At 37.9% G+C, this 17,060-nt stretch overlaps 1 protein-coding gene and 1 non-coding gene across 10 annotated transcripts in view; both read right to left on the reverse strand.

Moving 5' to 3' along the window:
* Positions 1–540: 540 nt before the first annotated feature.
* Positions 541–17,060, reverse strand: part of CHD4 (chromodomain helicase DNA binding protein 4) — a 31,721-nt gene continuing 15,201 nt past the window's right edge. For 5 of the 9 annotated variants that reach the window (XM_087886481.1, XM_060690325.2, XM_087886480.1 and 2 more), the window contains exons 21-39: positions 16,858–16,989; positions 16,615–16,732; positions 16,300–16,424; positions 15,871–16,135; positions 15,625–15,797; positions 15,263–15,443; positions 15,091–15,177; positions 14,633–14,721; positions 14,349–14,482; positions 13,907–14,051; positions 13,532–13,697; positions 13,110–13,228; positions 12,551–12,677; positions 12,298–12,375; positions 12,036–12,173; positions 11,841–11,949; positions 10,906–11,038; positions 9,943–10,138; positions 6,550–7,680 (exon numbers count right to left, since the gene is read on the reverse strand). In XM_087886481.1, coding sequence (XP_087742607.1) covers positions 7,289–7,680; positions 9,943–10,138; positions 10,906–11,038; positions 11,841–11,949; positions 12,036–12,173; positions 12,298–12,375; positions 12,551–12,677; positions 13,110–13,228; positions 13,532–13,697; positions 13,907–14,051; positions 14,349–14,482; positions 14,633–14,721; positions 15,091–15,177; positions 15,263–15,443; positions 15,625–15,797; positions 15,871–16,135; positions 16,300–16,424; positions 16,615–16,732; positions 16,858–16,989 — 2,907 coding nt within the window. In that variant the 3' untranslated portion in view covers positions 6,550–7,288. Of the gene's footprint in view, positions 1,282–1,426; positions 1,603–6,549; positions 7,681–9,942; positions 10,139–10,905; positions 11,039–11,840; positions 11,950–12,035; positions 12,174–12,297; positions 12,376–12,550; positions 12,678–13,109; positions 13,229–13,531; positions 13,698–13,906; positions 14,052–14,348; positions 14,483–14,632; positions 14,722–15,090; positions 15,178–15,262; positions 15,444–15,624; positions 15,798–15,870; positions 16,136–16,299; positions 16,425–16,614; positions 16,733–16,857; positions 16,990–17,060 lie in introns of those variants that run through there. The other 4 variants (XM_087886484.1, XM_060690326.2, XM_034410945.3 and 1 more) reach the window with 3 other exon arrangements.
* LOC117662054 (small Cajal body-specific RNA 11) lies at positions 13,366–13,497 on the reverse strand. Its single transcript, XR_004590266.1, has one exon.

Consider the following 17,060-nt stretch of genomic DNA (forward strand, 5'->3'; position numbering starts at 1 on the left):
CAGAGAACTATCATGTAGACCCTTTCAAAAAGCAAATTGACGCATGAAATGCATGTCTTTTATAGAAAAATTCTTAGATTAAAACATTATCAGGAGCCCCTGTGACAACTGTGTCTGCAAGATACTGCTTTTGTAAGAAACCAGCAAAAGCATCATATCCCAATGCAAATCAACCATATTTTTCTGGCTTGTTGAATACCACTCTGAAAATAAAGCATTTCTCAAAACAGAAGCTTGGGGTTTACTCAGAAAAGCTCCATACTATGTTTTAATTGCAATCTTTTTACAATCCCATGTGAGGTTGTTGGATAGAGTAACAATGGCTGTGTTCGTTCACACATTGCGCTAAGCAATAAAGTAATGAATCCAACCATGATAGTAACCCAATTCATGAGCCAACAAATTGCCTGAATGAACTTGTAAGTTGCTTGTGTGCACTGTGACATTCAAAGATACAAAACCATGATTTGTGATATAAAAGGAACAGATTTAAAGTGTACTGAGCCTATAGTTTAGATAAATTCAGACAAAATGTGACACTGTCATGTAGGTGCTGCCTGTAATTGCACATTGCAGCACATTTTATTTTCTATTACAAAGCCTTTTAAAGTTTATCAACTGGAAAAATTATCTAGGACAGCCTGGAATTTCCCTATCTTGGGCTAAACTGGAAGTGTACGTATTGTTTGCACATGTACACTTTTCTATCAGATCACAAGTCACATTAAAATTTTAATAAAGAAGCTGTTACATCCCCCATATATTTTGCCCAAAGCAAATAAAATACAAGGAAACCTTTATTTTTAACTTTATCAAGATTTGTCTTTTTTCCAGCTGTTTCAGAGGACAAGTCCAGTCAGTTTTTGTATTAAAAGGATCTTGATGGAGGTAGCTGTGTCTGTCCTGACGTTTGCTTGCACTCATCTTGGTAAACAAACTGAAAATAAAATTAAAATCAAGGAAGAGTGGGCCAAGGTGATGAGCATTGCAGCCAGGTCTGTGTAACAGATGTGACGCTGCAGCCTCCAGTCACTATATACAGAGTCCATCCAATGTTCCTTTTCACCCAAGTGCAATCTAAGTGCAACTGGCAGCTTATGGAAGATTGCACTTCCTCCTTTCTCCAGTCATATCCTCCATCTGAGAGGACATCATCTGATTAGGAGTGCCAGACGGAGGGGATGGGGATGGGGCCAGAACTGAAACAAGGGTATACGTGTCACTTTAGCTGAATCACTGGATTGATGGCACCAGTCAGGTATTTCACTGCTGCTGAGCCACCTAAGTTTAAGGGGGGAGGGAGGAAGAGAGAGAGAGAGACATTTAGTACACTACACTCTATGCAAAGCCCATTCCCCAATCTTAGGCAGTCGCCATCAGTCCCTTCCTCCAGGATAGGGTGGAAATGGCAGAGTTTGATGCTTACCTGCTGGTTTGGTGGTGGAGGAGGAGGTTCACTGCTACGATTTGCCAAGCGGCTGAGGATGTTGCGCTCCGACATCTGGAGACGCACAGCCACTGGAGGAATGCGGGCAATTGTGGCAGGTAGCCGTGTCACATCGGCCTTCATGTCGCTCAACAACTCCTCCAACTGCTTCAGCACTGGAAGAAGAAGAAGAAAAAAAGAGGAAATTTTGGATTCTCTGTAAATGGTATTTTCCTTAAGGAAAGGAAAGCAGCTCATTTTGAGAAAGATCTCCTCCAGGACCAGAAAGGCAACTACAAATCTGAACTGGAGGAGGTCACGTTCACCTGACTTCCTAAACACAAATGCTAACAGTACAACAGTGTCTAAACCATAGCTATAAGCAATGGCTGTAGAGAACATGATAGAGATGGAAGGAGTGACTCCAGCCCTAAATAAAAGTACCCTTGTCATGAGATGCAACATTAGTATATACACCTTGGCACAACTGCCCTCCTTTCTTTAGAATAAAAATTCACTAGAATCTCCCTCAACAAGGGAGAAGTGGAGGGTAGAGGGAAGCTAGCATTAGACTGTTAAAAAAGTGAAATATCCTGGGAGCAGGTAGGCATTTCTAAAGGCTTTTACAGCCAATAGTTGCGTCAGCCAAATCTGTACAATTCAAGTAAACCAAGTACACAGAATGTTATCCATGTCCTAAACCAAAGGGGCTTGGGGGGGTAATGTGATTTAAGAAAGCTGCATGCAATTTCCCTGTGAATAGTTGCTTGAAAATTGTCTTTTTCAATTTTACTGTCAAGCTGCCATGTAATCAATATCTTTATATCCATGAAAATGGGTCAGCAAACTACAATACAAGGCAGTTAATCTCAGAATGAATTAATGACTATTTTGTCCTTCTACAGATAAAGGAATAAACACTAATACTGTGCCAAAATAAATATTAGAAATAACTTTTGAAGACCAAACTTTCAAAGAGGGATCTTTTTTATAGTTCAGATGGAAACTTAACTAAAGCTCTGAATAGGCAGGGTAGTGGAATGAGCAGGAAAAGGGTCACAAGGTAAACAGATTTGAAGAAGCTAAATTATCTGGGCTGCTGAATAGACAAAAGAATAATAGGATAGACACAGCAGTAGTATTTTTAAAAAATAATCTGCTGTTATTAGAAAATGGAGACTTTGTGCCACCTGAATGTTAAAAAAATTGAAATGGATTTCTTAAAAAATCCATAAGAATTGATGATCTCCTACCCTGTTTTCCAAATAGCTAGCTGCTGACCTTTTGATATTTGATCTTGGAGACTTAAAAGTTGAAATTAGTTGCTAACAGAAAAATCCATTTAAACACTATTGGTCCTTCCCCTAAATCTGAATTGCAACAGATTATATCTGCCTTTGATCTATTTTCTGGATACTTTTTGAAATAAAAGCAATGGAAATTTTGTGCATGTTGCTTATTTTTTCCCCTGTATCTTGAATTAAATCTAAGGAACATTTTTTTGTAAAAGAGGTGGCAAGAACTGTAGTGAATTCTATGGTATTACTATGGCAAAGATCAATGAATTCAATGACATAATAAAAAATATCTACTCGAACGAATTAGGTGTTATTCTGATGTTCCAACTGTTCAAGCAAGATCTTCCAGTGCAGTTTAGTAGGCCTCTATCAGGATACATATGGCTACAGTATAATAATGTATTTGATCTAAGGCTCAACTGGGCCAAACATCTCTAAATCCTATATGTATTGTCCCTGATCTTTACCATATGTTGAGGGGGGAAAAACCCAGATGACTCAAGCAGATAATTAGAAATAGCAATAACATCTTTGGCAATTATCACTCAACCAATAGGCAGAGTATCCCTGCTCCCACAAGGGAAAAAATGAACATTGAGGAGAGATATTGGTTCAAATTGGTAACACTGGTTTATAAATGTGAAAGAATACAGCAATTTATATTTGTAAATAGGAAGGTTTTCAAAGAAGAGTCTGAGAAGGAAGAAAGCTGGAGTGCCTGGAAGCTTGGCACTCTGACAAATCAGCCATCAACAGGTACATACACATAAACAACATCTGCATACCAAAAAAGGACAACCAACAAACAAAAAAGGGAACAAAAAGATCAAAACACCCCCTCACCAGCAATCAACACCCAGATGAGCAGAGATTAACATCAAGATTAATATTAGACTAACAATTGACAAACAATATCCCCATCAAGAAACTGCCAAATAAACTAACATCAAACAGCCCAACCAAAGAACCACAAAGACCACTCTCAACAGACAGGGCAAGTATATAAAATGAGAGCAAACTACACTCCCTTCCAGCACTGATGATGTTAATAGTTTGAGTAATGAAATGTCTGCAAGAAAACAAGCTCAGAGAGCACTCACTGAGAAAATTTCTGTATGCAGAATTTGCTTTAAGCAAAGACAGTGGTTTTCTATCTAGTGTTTCGTTTCTTTTTAGAATGAAAAAAAGTGTGTACTTTAGAATTGTGGAAAATTCTATGACCTGACTTCTGAAGAGTGATCTTTTATTTTTTCATTTTTTGTTTGTTTCAGTTTTAACTAGCAGAATCTTGCAGGAAGCTGGGGAAAGACACAATAAGCTAAATAGTGCTTTAAAGTTTATGAAGTCTTTTGAATTTTCATATTTCTACATAAATATGATCTAAAATGTAATTTAGGACTCTCCACACAAATCCTAAAACTAGATAGAGAAATCAATTAAACAAATGTCAAAAACATATTTGTTCATTTATTTATTCAAGAAAAAGATACAAAGCTACATATTTGTGTGGCAAAAGTACATGAACCTTTGTGTTTGGTAACTGGTATGCCCCCCTAGGGCAGCAACAGTTGCAACTAAACTTGTCTGATAACTCTTGATCAATTCTGCACATCAGCTTGGAAGAAATGTAATTCACTCCTCCTTACAGAAGTTTCAACTTAGGGATGTTGGTGGGCTTCCTCATATGAACTGCCGGCTTCAGATCCTTCCATAACATTTCTATAGGATGAAGGTCAGGACTTCGATTTGGCCATTCCAAAACATTAACTTTCTTCTGCTTTAACAATTCTTTGGTCATATGACTTGCATGCTTTGGGTTGTTGTCTTGCTGCAGGACGCATTTTCTCTTGAGCTTCAGTTCACAGGCAGAAACCCTGATGTTTTTCGGTAGAATTTACTAGTTCAATTCAGAATTTATAGTTTCATCAATGATGGTAAGCCGTCCTGATCCAAAAGCAGCAAAGTAGGCCCAAACCTTGATACCGCTACCACTAAATTTGGGATAAGTTTATGCTGGAATGCAATGTTGGCCTTTTGCTAAACGTAACCATTTTCATTCAAGCCCCAACATTTCTATTTTGATTTCATCTATCCACAGAACATTCTTTCAATGCCTTCTGACTTATTTATGTTGCAAGCTGTAGACAGGCAGCAATGCTATTTGGGAGATTAGTGGCTTTTTCCTTGTATCTTTGCCATGGGCACCATTGTTATTCACAATTCTCCTGATGGTGGTTTCTTGAACACTAATATTTAGCAATGCAAGAGAGGTCTTTAGTTCCTTAGACGTTACCTTAGACTTCTTTGAGACCTCCTGGGGTACTGCATGCCTTGCTCTTGGTGTGACCCTGGTTGGTTGATCACTCCTGGGGAGGGCAACAATGATGTTTAATTGCCTCAAAGTATATATGATCTGCCTGTCAGTGGATTTGTGGAGTCCACGTGCTTTGGAAATAGTTCTGTAACCTTTCCCAGCCTGGTGCTTTTTGAAGATCTTCAGAAATTGTTCAGCCCATGCCATACCTCCACATAACTGTGTTGGAAGATCAGACTTTGACAGTGAATTCAGAATTCTGTTCTTTAAATAAGGCAGGCCTACATTCATACCCGATTATCATTCCATTGATTGAGACACCTGACCCTAATTTTTCTTTCAAATGAACTAATATTCCTAAAGGTTCACCTATTTTTGCCCCATACAAATATGTAGCTTTGGATTATTTTCTTCAAAGTTTAATTGGCTTCTCTTTAGCTAATTTTAGAACTTGTATGAAGAACAAATTACATTATATTTATGCAGACATTTTGAAAATTCAAAAAGGTTCACAAACTTCCAGACTATGTAGCCATCAGAGCTGGATCTCTTTAAGTCCATTTCTGATGCTCAATAGGCTTACTATCCTTCTTAAGAAAGAAAAGCAGCAAGGTTTGGAAAAAGTTTTTTTTTTAGTACAGCGGTACATTTTATCATTTATTACATACTTCTGAAGGTTCCTGAAGAATCTGTAATCCAATAAAGAAACATTATTTATAATTTAGAATTGCTTGAACTTGAATAACTATATATTTCATGTTTCTCTATTTTCATCAGATAGTCATTCAGACCATGATGCTTTTTTCCCCTTCTTGAATCACTATAGAGCTGACTGTGCCAAAGATGTTCTTAATGTGTAGCTTAGAAGTATAATTTTCAGAATAGGTTAGTCTTAAAACTGTGTGTTGTATTAGTATATAAGAAAACATTCACAAGAGTGGTATTTTTGAGGTAATGGTTATCTCAGAGCTCTTGTCTTTTGGGACAGTCCAATCTTAAACATGTCTTCAATAACTTGCAGGAGTTATTTCCTTTCTTTACAATCTGCATAGGGTCTTATACACAAACACACGCTTTTATTTTTATGTAGCAATAATAATATGATCTATAGCATCTATGAAAAAAGCAACACTCTCATGCTCTACTTTCTTTCTGCCTGTACTTATAAGAGGAAGAAGAGAAGGATGAATGGAGAATGAAATTCGAGAAAGTTCTTCCCTGATTTCTGCTGATGTAATATTATGGGGAAAATAAGCATTTTCAATCCTATGGAAAGAACTTCCATTTTTTATTTATTTATTTCATTTATGTAGCTGCCCTCACACCAGATGATTCTGGGCAGCACACAATAGAATTTTAAGGATGCACTTCTTGTTGCCATTTGAAAAATAAATATTCAAGTTGCCTGAATCACTACAAAAGAAGTACAGTAGATATAGAAAGTCTACACACTCTTATTAAAATGCCAGTTTTTTGAGATTAAAAAGAAAAAATAATCAGACCACGATAAATCACTTCAGAATTTTTTCCACCTTTAATATAACATAAGCTGTACAATTCAACTGAAAAACAAACTGAAAACTTGGGGGGGGGAATTACGATGAAAAACTTACAATAATGTGGTTATAAACTAACACTTTAAATTAATTCTTTGTTGAAGCATCTTTTGATTTTATGACAGCATTCAGTCTTTTGGGGCAGGAGCCTTTCAGCATGGTACATCTTGCCTTGGGACCTCTGCCTACTCTTCCTTGCAAAAGTGCTCCAAATCTGTCAGATTGTGAGGGCATCTCCTGTGCACAGCCCTTCTCAGGTCACCCCCCAGATTTTTAATTGATTCGGTCCTGGGCTCTGATTGTGCCATTCCAAACCTTTGATCTTCCTTTGATGAAGCCATCCTTTTTTGGATTTGGAGGTATTTTGGGTTGTTGTCATATTGAAAGGTGAAATTACTCTTCAACATTTTAGAAGAGGCCTAAAGGTTTTGTGCCAAAATTGATTGATATTTGGAGCTATTCATAATTTCTGTCACCTTCACTAAAGCCCAGTTTCAACTGAAGAAAAGAAGCCCCAAAGCTTAATGCTTCACTGTGGGTATGATGTACTTTTGGTGACGCATAGTATTTTGTGCCAAACATACTTTTTGGAATTATGGCCAAAAAGTTCCACTTTGGCCTCATCAGACCATAACACATTTTCCCACATGCATTTGAGAGACATGATGTATGTTTTTGCAAAATGTAACTGGGCTTAGATGTTTTTCTTTGTAAGAAATTGCTTCTGTTCCACCATGCTGTTCCACAGCCCAGACATATGAAGAATTCGGGAGATTGTTGTCACATGTAATACACAACCAGTTCTTGCTAGAAATTCCTGCAGATCCTTTAATGTTGCTGTAGGCCTCTTGGCAGCCTCTTGGACAAGTTTTCTTCTCGTTTTTTCATCAATTTTGGAAGGACATCCAGTTCTTGGTAATGTCATTGTTGTGCCATATTTTCTCCACTTGTTGATGACTGTCTTCACTGTGTTCCATGGTATATCCAGGGCCTTGGAAATTTTTTTGTACCCTTCTCCTGACTGATACCTTCCAACAATGAGATCTCTTTGATGCTTTGTAAGCTCTTTGCAGACCATGGGTTTTGCTGTAAGAGGCAACTAGTAAAGGTCAGAAAATTCCTACTAAAACTTAATTTTATATGGGACTGGTCAGAGTTACTTTAATTAATGGCATTTATTTAACATCAGTTTGAATGTAATTGGTGAATTCCGAACACAGGCACATCCCTACTTATAAGAGGGTGTGAACACTTAAAGTGGATATAAAATGTATACACTCCCCCCCCCTTAGAATGCCAGATTTTTGAGATATAAAAAAATCAGACCAATATAAATCATTTCAGATTTTTTTCCCCACCTTTAATATAACATGTAAGCTGTCAATTAAACAAACTTAAATCTTTTAGGGGTAAGTAACAAAAACTAGAATAATGTGACTGCATAAGTGTTCACACCCTCTTATAAGTAGGGTTGTGGCTGTGTTCAGAATTAACCAATCACAGGGATGTGGTTGTGTTTAAAATTAACCAATCTCATTCAAACTGATATTAAATAGTAATCACTACACACGTCCCATCAATTAAAGTGACTCTGATCAATCCAACATAAAATTCAGCTGTTGTAGTAGAGTTGTTTGACATTTCCTCAGTTCCTCTTACAGCAAAAGCCATGGTCACAGCATAAAAGGGATCTCATTGTTAAAAGTATCAGTCAGGAGAAGGCTTTAAACAAATTTCCAAGGCATTGGATATACCATGGAACATAGTGAAGATAGTCATCAATATATGGAGAAAATATGGCACAACAGTGACATTAGTAAAAACTGGATGTTCCTCCAAGATTGATGAAAAAATAAGAAGAAAACTGGTCCAAGAGACTGCTAAGAAGCCACAGCAACATTAAAGGAGCTGCAGGAATTCCTGTCAAGTACTGGTTGTGTACTACATGTGACAACAATCTCCCGTATTCTTTGTATGTCTGGGCTGTGAGGAAGGGTGGCAAGATGGAAACCTTTTCTTACAAAAAATAAAAATCTAAGCCCGGCTACATTTTGCAAAACCCTATCTGACAAATTCATGTGAGAAAATGTGTTATGGTCTGATGAGACCAATGTTGAACTTTTCACCCATTAATTCCAAAAAGAATTTTGGTGCAAAAATAATACTGTGCATCATTGAAATACATCATACCCACAGTGAAGCATGATGGTGGCTTCAGGTAGAACTGGGGCTTTAGTCAAGGTGGAGGAAATTATTAACAGTTCCAAATATCAGCCAATTTTGGCACAAAACCTTCAGGCATCTGCTAAAATATTGAATCTCCAAATCAACAAAATATTGGCTTCACTAGAAGAAGATCAAAGTTTTGTAATGGCCCAATCAGAGCCCAGGCCTGAATCCAATTGAAAATCTGTGGGGTGACCTAAAGAGCTTGCAATCTAACAGACTTGGAGCACTTTTGCAAGGAAGCGTAGGCAAAGCTTCCCAAGGCAAGATGTGCCATGCTGATAGGCTGCTACCCCAAAAGACTGGATGCTGTCATAAAATCAAAACGTGTTTCAACGAAGTATTAGTTTAAGGGTGTGCATCTTACTTTATTGTAAGTTTTTTACTGTTATTTTCCCCCCTAAAAGATTTGTTTCTTTTTAAATTGAATTGTAAAACTTATATGTTATATTAAAGGTGGAAAAAATTCTGAAGTGATTCTACTTTTTTTATATCTCAAAAATCTGGCATTTTAACAGAATATGTAGTTTCTATATCCATTGTAAATTGGGATTTTCTCCATTATCTTGTTGGTCTGTTACCCATTGGTTTGTTTTTTTAAAAAGACCAATGAATTATCCTAAACTGAGTACTAAAAACCTTCTTGGAAATGTCACCAGGGTTTTCTTTATGGCAACTATTTCCTGATTAGAAATGTCACCAAATTTAAAATATTGGAAAAATTAACCTATGCAGGAAAGAAACTCTTGGGCCATATCTACTGGGGAGAAAATGCTCCTCTTTAGATACAAATACTAGGGCAACTTTGTACAAAGGCTAACCTGGAATTCATCTCATCTTCTGCTCTATTTTCTGGAATAAATTGTTATATTGTTTTATATTTGTAAAACCACTGGTTGTTTGGGGAGCTTTCCTATTCATTTCAAAATTGATTTGTTTTCCTGAACTGAAACAGGGGCTTTCCCCAAGTACTAGCTGCCCTCCTTCCCTTGAAGAAAAGGAAAGGATACATATTTAGCGGTGCATGGAACAATGTGTGTCAAGGGAGCAAGGGGGGGGGAATGGGGGAAAGGGGCCAGTGGCATGCAATTCAACCCCTATTCTCATTAAATAATGTCTCACCTTTGTGAAGCACTGCATTGGCTGGTTTATTCCCAGCCATAGATTCCTTGGATAGATGCTGATGGCTCTCAGCTAGGCACTCCACTTCAGCAAAACGGGTATTCAGAGCCATAGAGGGATGAGATGGATCTTCTGACATGTTTAGATATGCAGCTCTCCGTAGCTGCTCTTCAATCACTAGGGCTTGTTCCAGCAGCTGTAAAAAGCAATATTGGTCCTCAGTTTTTGGTACAATATCCACATTGCTTATAATTCCTATAAGTTACATTCAGTTTATAATGTCTTTAAGACCTATATACTGTTGTTCTAAGCAAACATTCAAAATTCTCTAACAAGGTATCAGAAAATTTTAATTGCAAGGCCATGTGGCACAAATGCACAACTAATTCTTTGTCCTGTTGCCCCAAAGAGACATGGATAAGAATCTTAAACCTAACCATTAAAATAAGAATAATAAATACATGCGTACAACTCAACTATTAATACAAAGTCAAAATGTTACAAAAGAATCATTCCTATGATTACCACTTGACAGAATATTTTAAGAAGAGTATTGCTTAAAAATCACAAAGTTCTTTACGAGCTGAATTAAGCTTCACCATATCGTCAATAACACTCTCATAACCTGAGACATTCTTCTTTTTATATATATATTTTAAAAAACCTTGACTTAACTGCACGTAAAATCAGAGAAATTTCTCTGAGTTTTTATATGGCAACTTTTAAGGGGCAAAAAGGGTGCCTTAAATCAAGTCAGGAGGCATTCATTTTGCCTTTAAAGCACACCCTTACCCTTCAAACAAAAAAGGGAACGATACTTTCATCTCATCCACACATCTATCCTGTTCTTAATCCCCCCGCCCCATCTAAAAAAGAAAAAAAATTGACTTGTTTTTGAAGAAAAATCTAACCTGTTCATTTGCCACATTTACAAAGAAACTGTAACCTAAAAGGGATGCTCACCTTAAACCTCCTCGCCAAGAATTTATTCTTTATTTCTAGAAAGTTACCCCTGTTCATTTCACCCTTGAAAGGCTCATTGAGGATGGCGTAACGGGAATCGTTCTGGATATCTTGCCATCGAGCATAACCATGACTGTAATTGGAGAAGCTCAGAAAAAAAATAACCTGGAAAATGTGGGAAATCAGTAATAATTACAGTTTATTTGAATTAGTGAGTTGTGATATTCAAGCTCAATTTAAGGATTATAGTAGGATTCCAATTTATTCAAAGGGAAGACTTTCAGGTAAAATCCTTTCTTTGGACACTCTCAAATCAGGTTTCCTCATATTATTACTTCATCTGCCAAGCCACTGCTGAAAAATTTGGTAGAACAGACCCTCCTTGTAAAGAGAGATCTATTTGATCCCAATAAATAAGAGGATACGCTGGGCCATTGGGCAAAATAAAACTCCAAAAGTTGGAGAGAACAACAGTAAATGTAAAATGAAGTAAAGCAGGAAATCTGAAAACCCACCAGAAGCGAACAAGCATTTCTATTATTAAAGAAAGCATCTAAAAATAATACAAATGTATAGATTGCACTGTGCAGAATCTATTCTTGTTAAGAGATAAGAATGCAAATACCAGACTTGTTTTAAACCCAAGAATCATACTGTTTGTCTTAGCTAAGTCAAATTCTCAATCAAATCTATCATGGCTCCTAGAGGAAGGATATCCTAAAGGTGCTTTTTCAAGTGGCAAGTGGACTTTCTGGGTTTTTTTCCCCTTTGTTTCTCATCCAAGAAGCTTCTTCAGCTGATCCAAGAAGCGTCTTGGATGAGAAGCAAAACGTCTTCAAAGAAAAACCAGGAAGTCCAGTTGCCCCATGAAAAAGCACCTTTGGGGCAACCATGACCTGGATGACTGAAAATCTTCATACATAGAGGAAGGATACTTTATAATTCCTGCCAAGAGCCAGTAGTCATGGCGCCGGTGCCAGATCTCATATGTCTTCTTGGTAACAGTAGCTGCTCGCTCTTCGTTTTGCCACAAGGAATGCAACTCTGCAACGAAGTAAAAAGACGAAAGTGTTTACAATTGAGTAGAAAAAAGTTCCCAGAAAACATCTATCCTCATTGTCAGTTAGTACCAGTGAAGCCTCCATCTGCAATGTTGAACATGAACCGTTGTTTTATGGCTTTCTTGTGCCGATCGTCAGCAGGATCTTTAAGTGTTTCCCCATTTTGCAGCATCACTATATCTTTCTTCTCATCTTCTTTTTTCTCTTCTGAAAAGAGAACAAATAAACAATTACCAATGAGTCCATCTTAATATTTCAAACATACCCTAGCCTCTGCCTAGAAAATTTATTTTATTGGGTGGATTAAATGTACAATAAGTAGCACTCTTGCCTTTCTCATCAAGATTAATTGTGGGAGGTTCAGCAGGTGGCTCCGCGGGTGTCTTTTCTTCCACTTTCTCTGTATCAGCTATGGAGAAAAATGGGTGTATAAATGGGTGTCTTGGGTGCTTTTCACAAAACTGTACAGTCTCAATCCAGGTTAAACCCTGTTAGCATGAGAAGCTTCCATTTACACCAAGAACTCCCATGCTCTACAATTTCATTCATCTGTGGAATAGGACTCATAGGAACTACAGCCATACCTTTACTCTCTGTTTCCATTGGCTCCTCTTTCACTTCCAGGTCATCTGGTTTCTTCTCTTCAGCTTCTACAGTATCTATAGGAGATTTTACCTCTTGTGAGTTGGTCTCTGTTGAAGGCGGGGCTTGCTATATGGGAGAAGAGTAAGCAGAATATTTAGTCAATAAGAGTGTAAGAAAGTAAAACCAGTCCCCGTTAAAAAAATTCACAGCATGTCTAGTAACAGCAGAAAGTTAACTTAAAACTAATTGCATACAATAAAGAATGCCCATGTATTTTGCTATTTTAATAGGGTTTTGTGAAGCTTTGGATTCAAAGCCAAAAATTACTTCCGAGCATGCAGGGACACTTATAAAAGTTATCTTCCTAAATCAAACAAGGCCCTGCTATAACTGCAAAGGATACCTGTGCAATCCTAGGTAAAGATGCAGTTTTTCATCTTCAAAGTTGGAGAGATTATGACTAAATTGAGCAGTACTTAAATAATTTTTAATAGCAATAGAACATTAGAAAAAAATTTTTTTTTTATGATACTAAATAAGCCTCTGGCAGACACTCACCTCAACTGGAACTTCATTTTCAACAGAAGCAGTAACTGCAGGACTAATCTCCTTCTCTGATTCTACGGGCTCCACTTGATCCTTGCTAGTGATTCCATCTTCTACCTTCACTCCCTCCTCTATAATCAGCACAAGCAAAGAAACTTTTCAGATAGTTTTTTCCCCCCTCTCATAAGAGACTGATGTTTCTCCATACCTGACCTCTATACTCACCCAACCCTGAAGAAATTTTATTCTGATATAAATATTCTATCTGGATGTTCTCTTGCGCCTTTGAGGGCAGTTCAACACTTGAAGAAGCCCTCCTAAGATAAGAGTGTTTTATTTACGTCCAGCCCCAAGCTCTCTGCCACAGTTTTGGCAGGAGCAGAAATTGAAAGCTGGACTGCTCTTTCTCGAAAATATTAACTCAAGGCTCTCACCTAAAGAAGGAACAGGTGCAGGAGTATTAGGCTGAGTATCTCCTGGAGTAGAAGGAGTTGGGGTTTTAGGGGAGGGTGAACTTGGCTGCAAAAGCTTTTTGTTCTCCTCTATCTCTGCAAGTTCTGGCATACTCCAGCGTCCATTCACATGTTCAAATTCTTGTACCTTAGGTGGAAAAAATAAGAAAATATCTTTTCAAAATCAAAACAAATGAAGAATATCAGCATCTACATTCCTGAACCCCAATGAGTATTTAAATAAAGGAAAAAAGATACACTAATCAGTGTATCACATATGTACGAAGGATTAGAAGGCCTTTTAAAATATTTTCTTGTAATCTGTAGAATAGATGGAAACTGCATTTTAGAGCTCACCTTCTTGCGTATGAGAGACATGACCCCTATTCGTGTAAGAACATGTTGTCGGGACAAGCCCTCACGTGGGACCCCATCGGCAAATGTTTCTGCACCATCTGCTCCTGGTTCACACAAGTGACGCATGAAGAGAGAGACATAGGCCCTGCCAAATGCAAAGGGGAGAAACCTTTATAGTAATAATAATCACTCTGCAATAGCCCCACTCTTAAATAAGGATTATTCACCTGGAACAGCCAAAGAAATTAACATGGAAGAGCTCTAGCAGCAGGCACCATTATTCTGCCTACATCAACTTGGCTCTTTTGCATACTCATTAGGAAGTACTTGCCAAATTCTACTATTGCTCTTCCTTATCTCCATAGAAGCACAGTTGGCATTCATTGGGTTTCCCTTCTCCTGAGCTTTTAAAAGAGATTTCTCTATTATTGCACAAACTCACTTGAACTCCTTTTCTGATTTGCCACGGAGATCTCGGACCAGCCACTGGGTAGTAAAGGCATCCTGAGGTGGCATCCCATAGCGCATGATGGCATTAAGGAAGGCCTTCCGCTGTCGAGCATTAAAGCCCAATACCTGTTACAGGAAATAGATTCAAGGAAAAAGATTTAGAAGTAATGGTAACATGTTTGTATGTTCAAGCACCCCATGTAGGGTTTTATTAGCATTCTAAGAACACATTAGTACCATCCTTTTTCATAACATTCTCATAATTATATACATTACCTCTATGTTTCCTCCCACACGGGCAAGGAGTGGGGGCAATGGCTTGTCTTTGTCATTCCTTAGGCCTTTGCGACTAGGTCGCCGTGCAGCTGACAAAACGAAAGGATGGGTCAGTTAACAGCACAATTTAAACCACAGGACTAGAGTATGATATATTTTTATTGAAGACAGAAATGTATAAAGAATGTATACTGTAATACAATACTTTAGTTCAATATATATACTTTGCTTTTCTTCCAAGGAAGGGAGTATGCAGCATATTCACCTGCCCCTTTTTTAATCTTCACCCTCAGATATTTTAGGCGAAAGTACAGCAAATGACCTAATAAGCTTCATGACTGAGAAACTGAATATTCTATAAATCTCCCCAAACATCTAGATTGTTGCTGAGATTTTAACAATGATACTGTTTTCCCAAACTGAAAGAAAGCAGTGCCTGAATCTGCATCAAAATTTACCTTCCGACCGCTCATCAAAATCTTCATCACCTTCCTCGGAGGCAACAGAATAGTCAGACTGATTATCTGATTGGTCATCCTGCCAGTCTGGGGAAAACAAAAAGGCTGTGAAAATTATCTGAAAAAGACTACTTCAAACCAAAATATTCACTCTCACTTGTTCGTCACACACCTCTATCTTCTTGTGAGCCATCGTTGTAGTTGACTTGTTTACGAATGCGCTTGCCCTTGCCTAGATTCCTAGCCAAGTCTTCTTGCTGCTGCTCATAATGATGGCGAAGCAGTTTTTCCCAATAGTCTGGATCCACCGATTCTTCTTGCTTGATAATCTCACGTTCAACCTCTTCTTCCTCCTACCACAACATTACAAGATAACAATAGCTCAGTATTATCCCTGTTTATAAGAGAAGCAAGTCTCCCTGTTTTCAGTGTTTCCTAGTAAAGAGGTTTTTAATTGCCAACTTAATGTGAACCTTTTTATCAAGAACTGTTTTGGAAGAACACCATCTAGCAAGAGCCAATCAATTCACTTACCCCCATTTCTTCTTCACGCACCACATATTGGGCTACTTTGAAGGAACTCAGGTACTCATTCATACCCTGAAGTTCTGCATCCTCTGTCTCATCCTGGTTCCTATCCAGAAGTCGTTCAATTGCCTTATCATCATAATGGATGACACTGCTGTCCTCACCTTCCTTATTATCCCCTGGAAGAGGAATCATTTAGTAGATGAAAAGGCACAAAACATAAAAGCAAATAAAAGTAAGTAAATTACTCACTTTGTGTTACACTGCACAGATTCTTACCACCCTCGGTAGCTTCATCTTTGAAAAGCTCTTCAGTACCAAACTTAAGGATGTCATCCAGTTCTTGTTTGGACATAGAACCAGTCTTGGAGCCCAATCCTGGTCTTACTACAAGATGTGTTAGCATCATTTTTTTCTTGGCCACTTGTGTGATTCGCTCTTCTACAGAGGCTCGTGTAACAAAGCGATAAATCATCACTTTTTTGTTTTGGCCAATTCGGTGAGCACGACTAAAAGCCTGACAGGAAAAAAAGGTAGATGAAAACAGATTTTCAGATATTCATTAAATCAGCCTGTATTCCCACAAACCATGTTTTTACCCATTTCATCCAGCATTCTCCCTAAATGCATTGTTTTCCAAGGTTCAATCTTGGAAATTTTTGTTTTACTACTCAAATTCACCTGGATGTCATTGTGTGGATTCCAGTCAGAGTCATAGATTATTACTGTGTCTGCAGTGGCAAGGTTAATACCAAGGCCTCCAGCTCTAGTGGAAAGTAAAAAACAAAACTGTGGGGCACCAGGAGCTAGAAAAAAGAAATGAGAGGTCATCAGTTGTTAATAATTTGGAATATCCATTTCACCTTCAAAGCTTGTCTAACCAGTCCCAGATAAACTTTAGAAATATTAGCTATTAGAGGGGAGAAAGATGCAAGGGAGAGTCACAGCTCCTGCCAAGGTACGTAAATTTGTTGGCTGTACCAATCATATTCATACCATTGAAGCGATCAATAGCTTCCTGACGCATATTTCCTGTGATCCCACCATCAATTCTCTCATATTTATACCCTTCATGTTCCAGAAAGTCTTCCAATAGATCCAACATCTTAGTCATCTATAAAGTACAAAGAAATAAATGGAATCAGTAGAAAATATGTTGCTAATCCATAATCAAGTGAACAGCTTCTGTGATATGTAACTACTTCTAATCAAGAGGAAAATACTGTTCGTTTCCGTTACCTGGGAGAATATCAGCACCCTGTGGCCTCCTTCCTTGAGATTCTTCAACATTTTCTGAAGCAGAAGTAGCTTCCCAGAAGCTCGGATTAGGGCACTACCATCATACATCCCATTAGGCATTTTTGGTGCTTCCTGTGTGTGAGCGAGACCGAAAAAGAGGTTAAAAGCTTCTTTGGCTTTGGTCAGGTTTGCTACAAATATCC

Source organism: Pantherophis guttatus, chromosome 2, assembly GCF_059756535.1.
Source record: "Pantherophis guttatus breed Tessera chromosome 2, ASM5975653v1, whole genome shotgun sequence".
Classification (NCBI taxonomy): Eukaryota; Metazoa; Chordata; class Lepidosauria; order Squamata; family Colubridae; genus Pantherophis; species Pantherophis guttatus.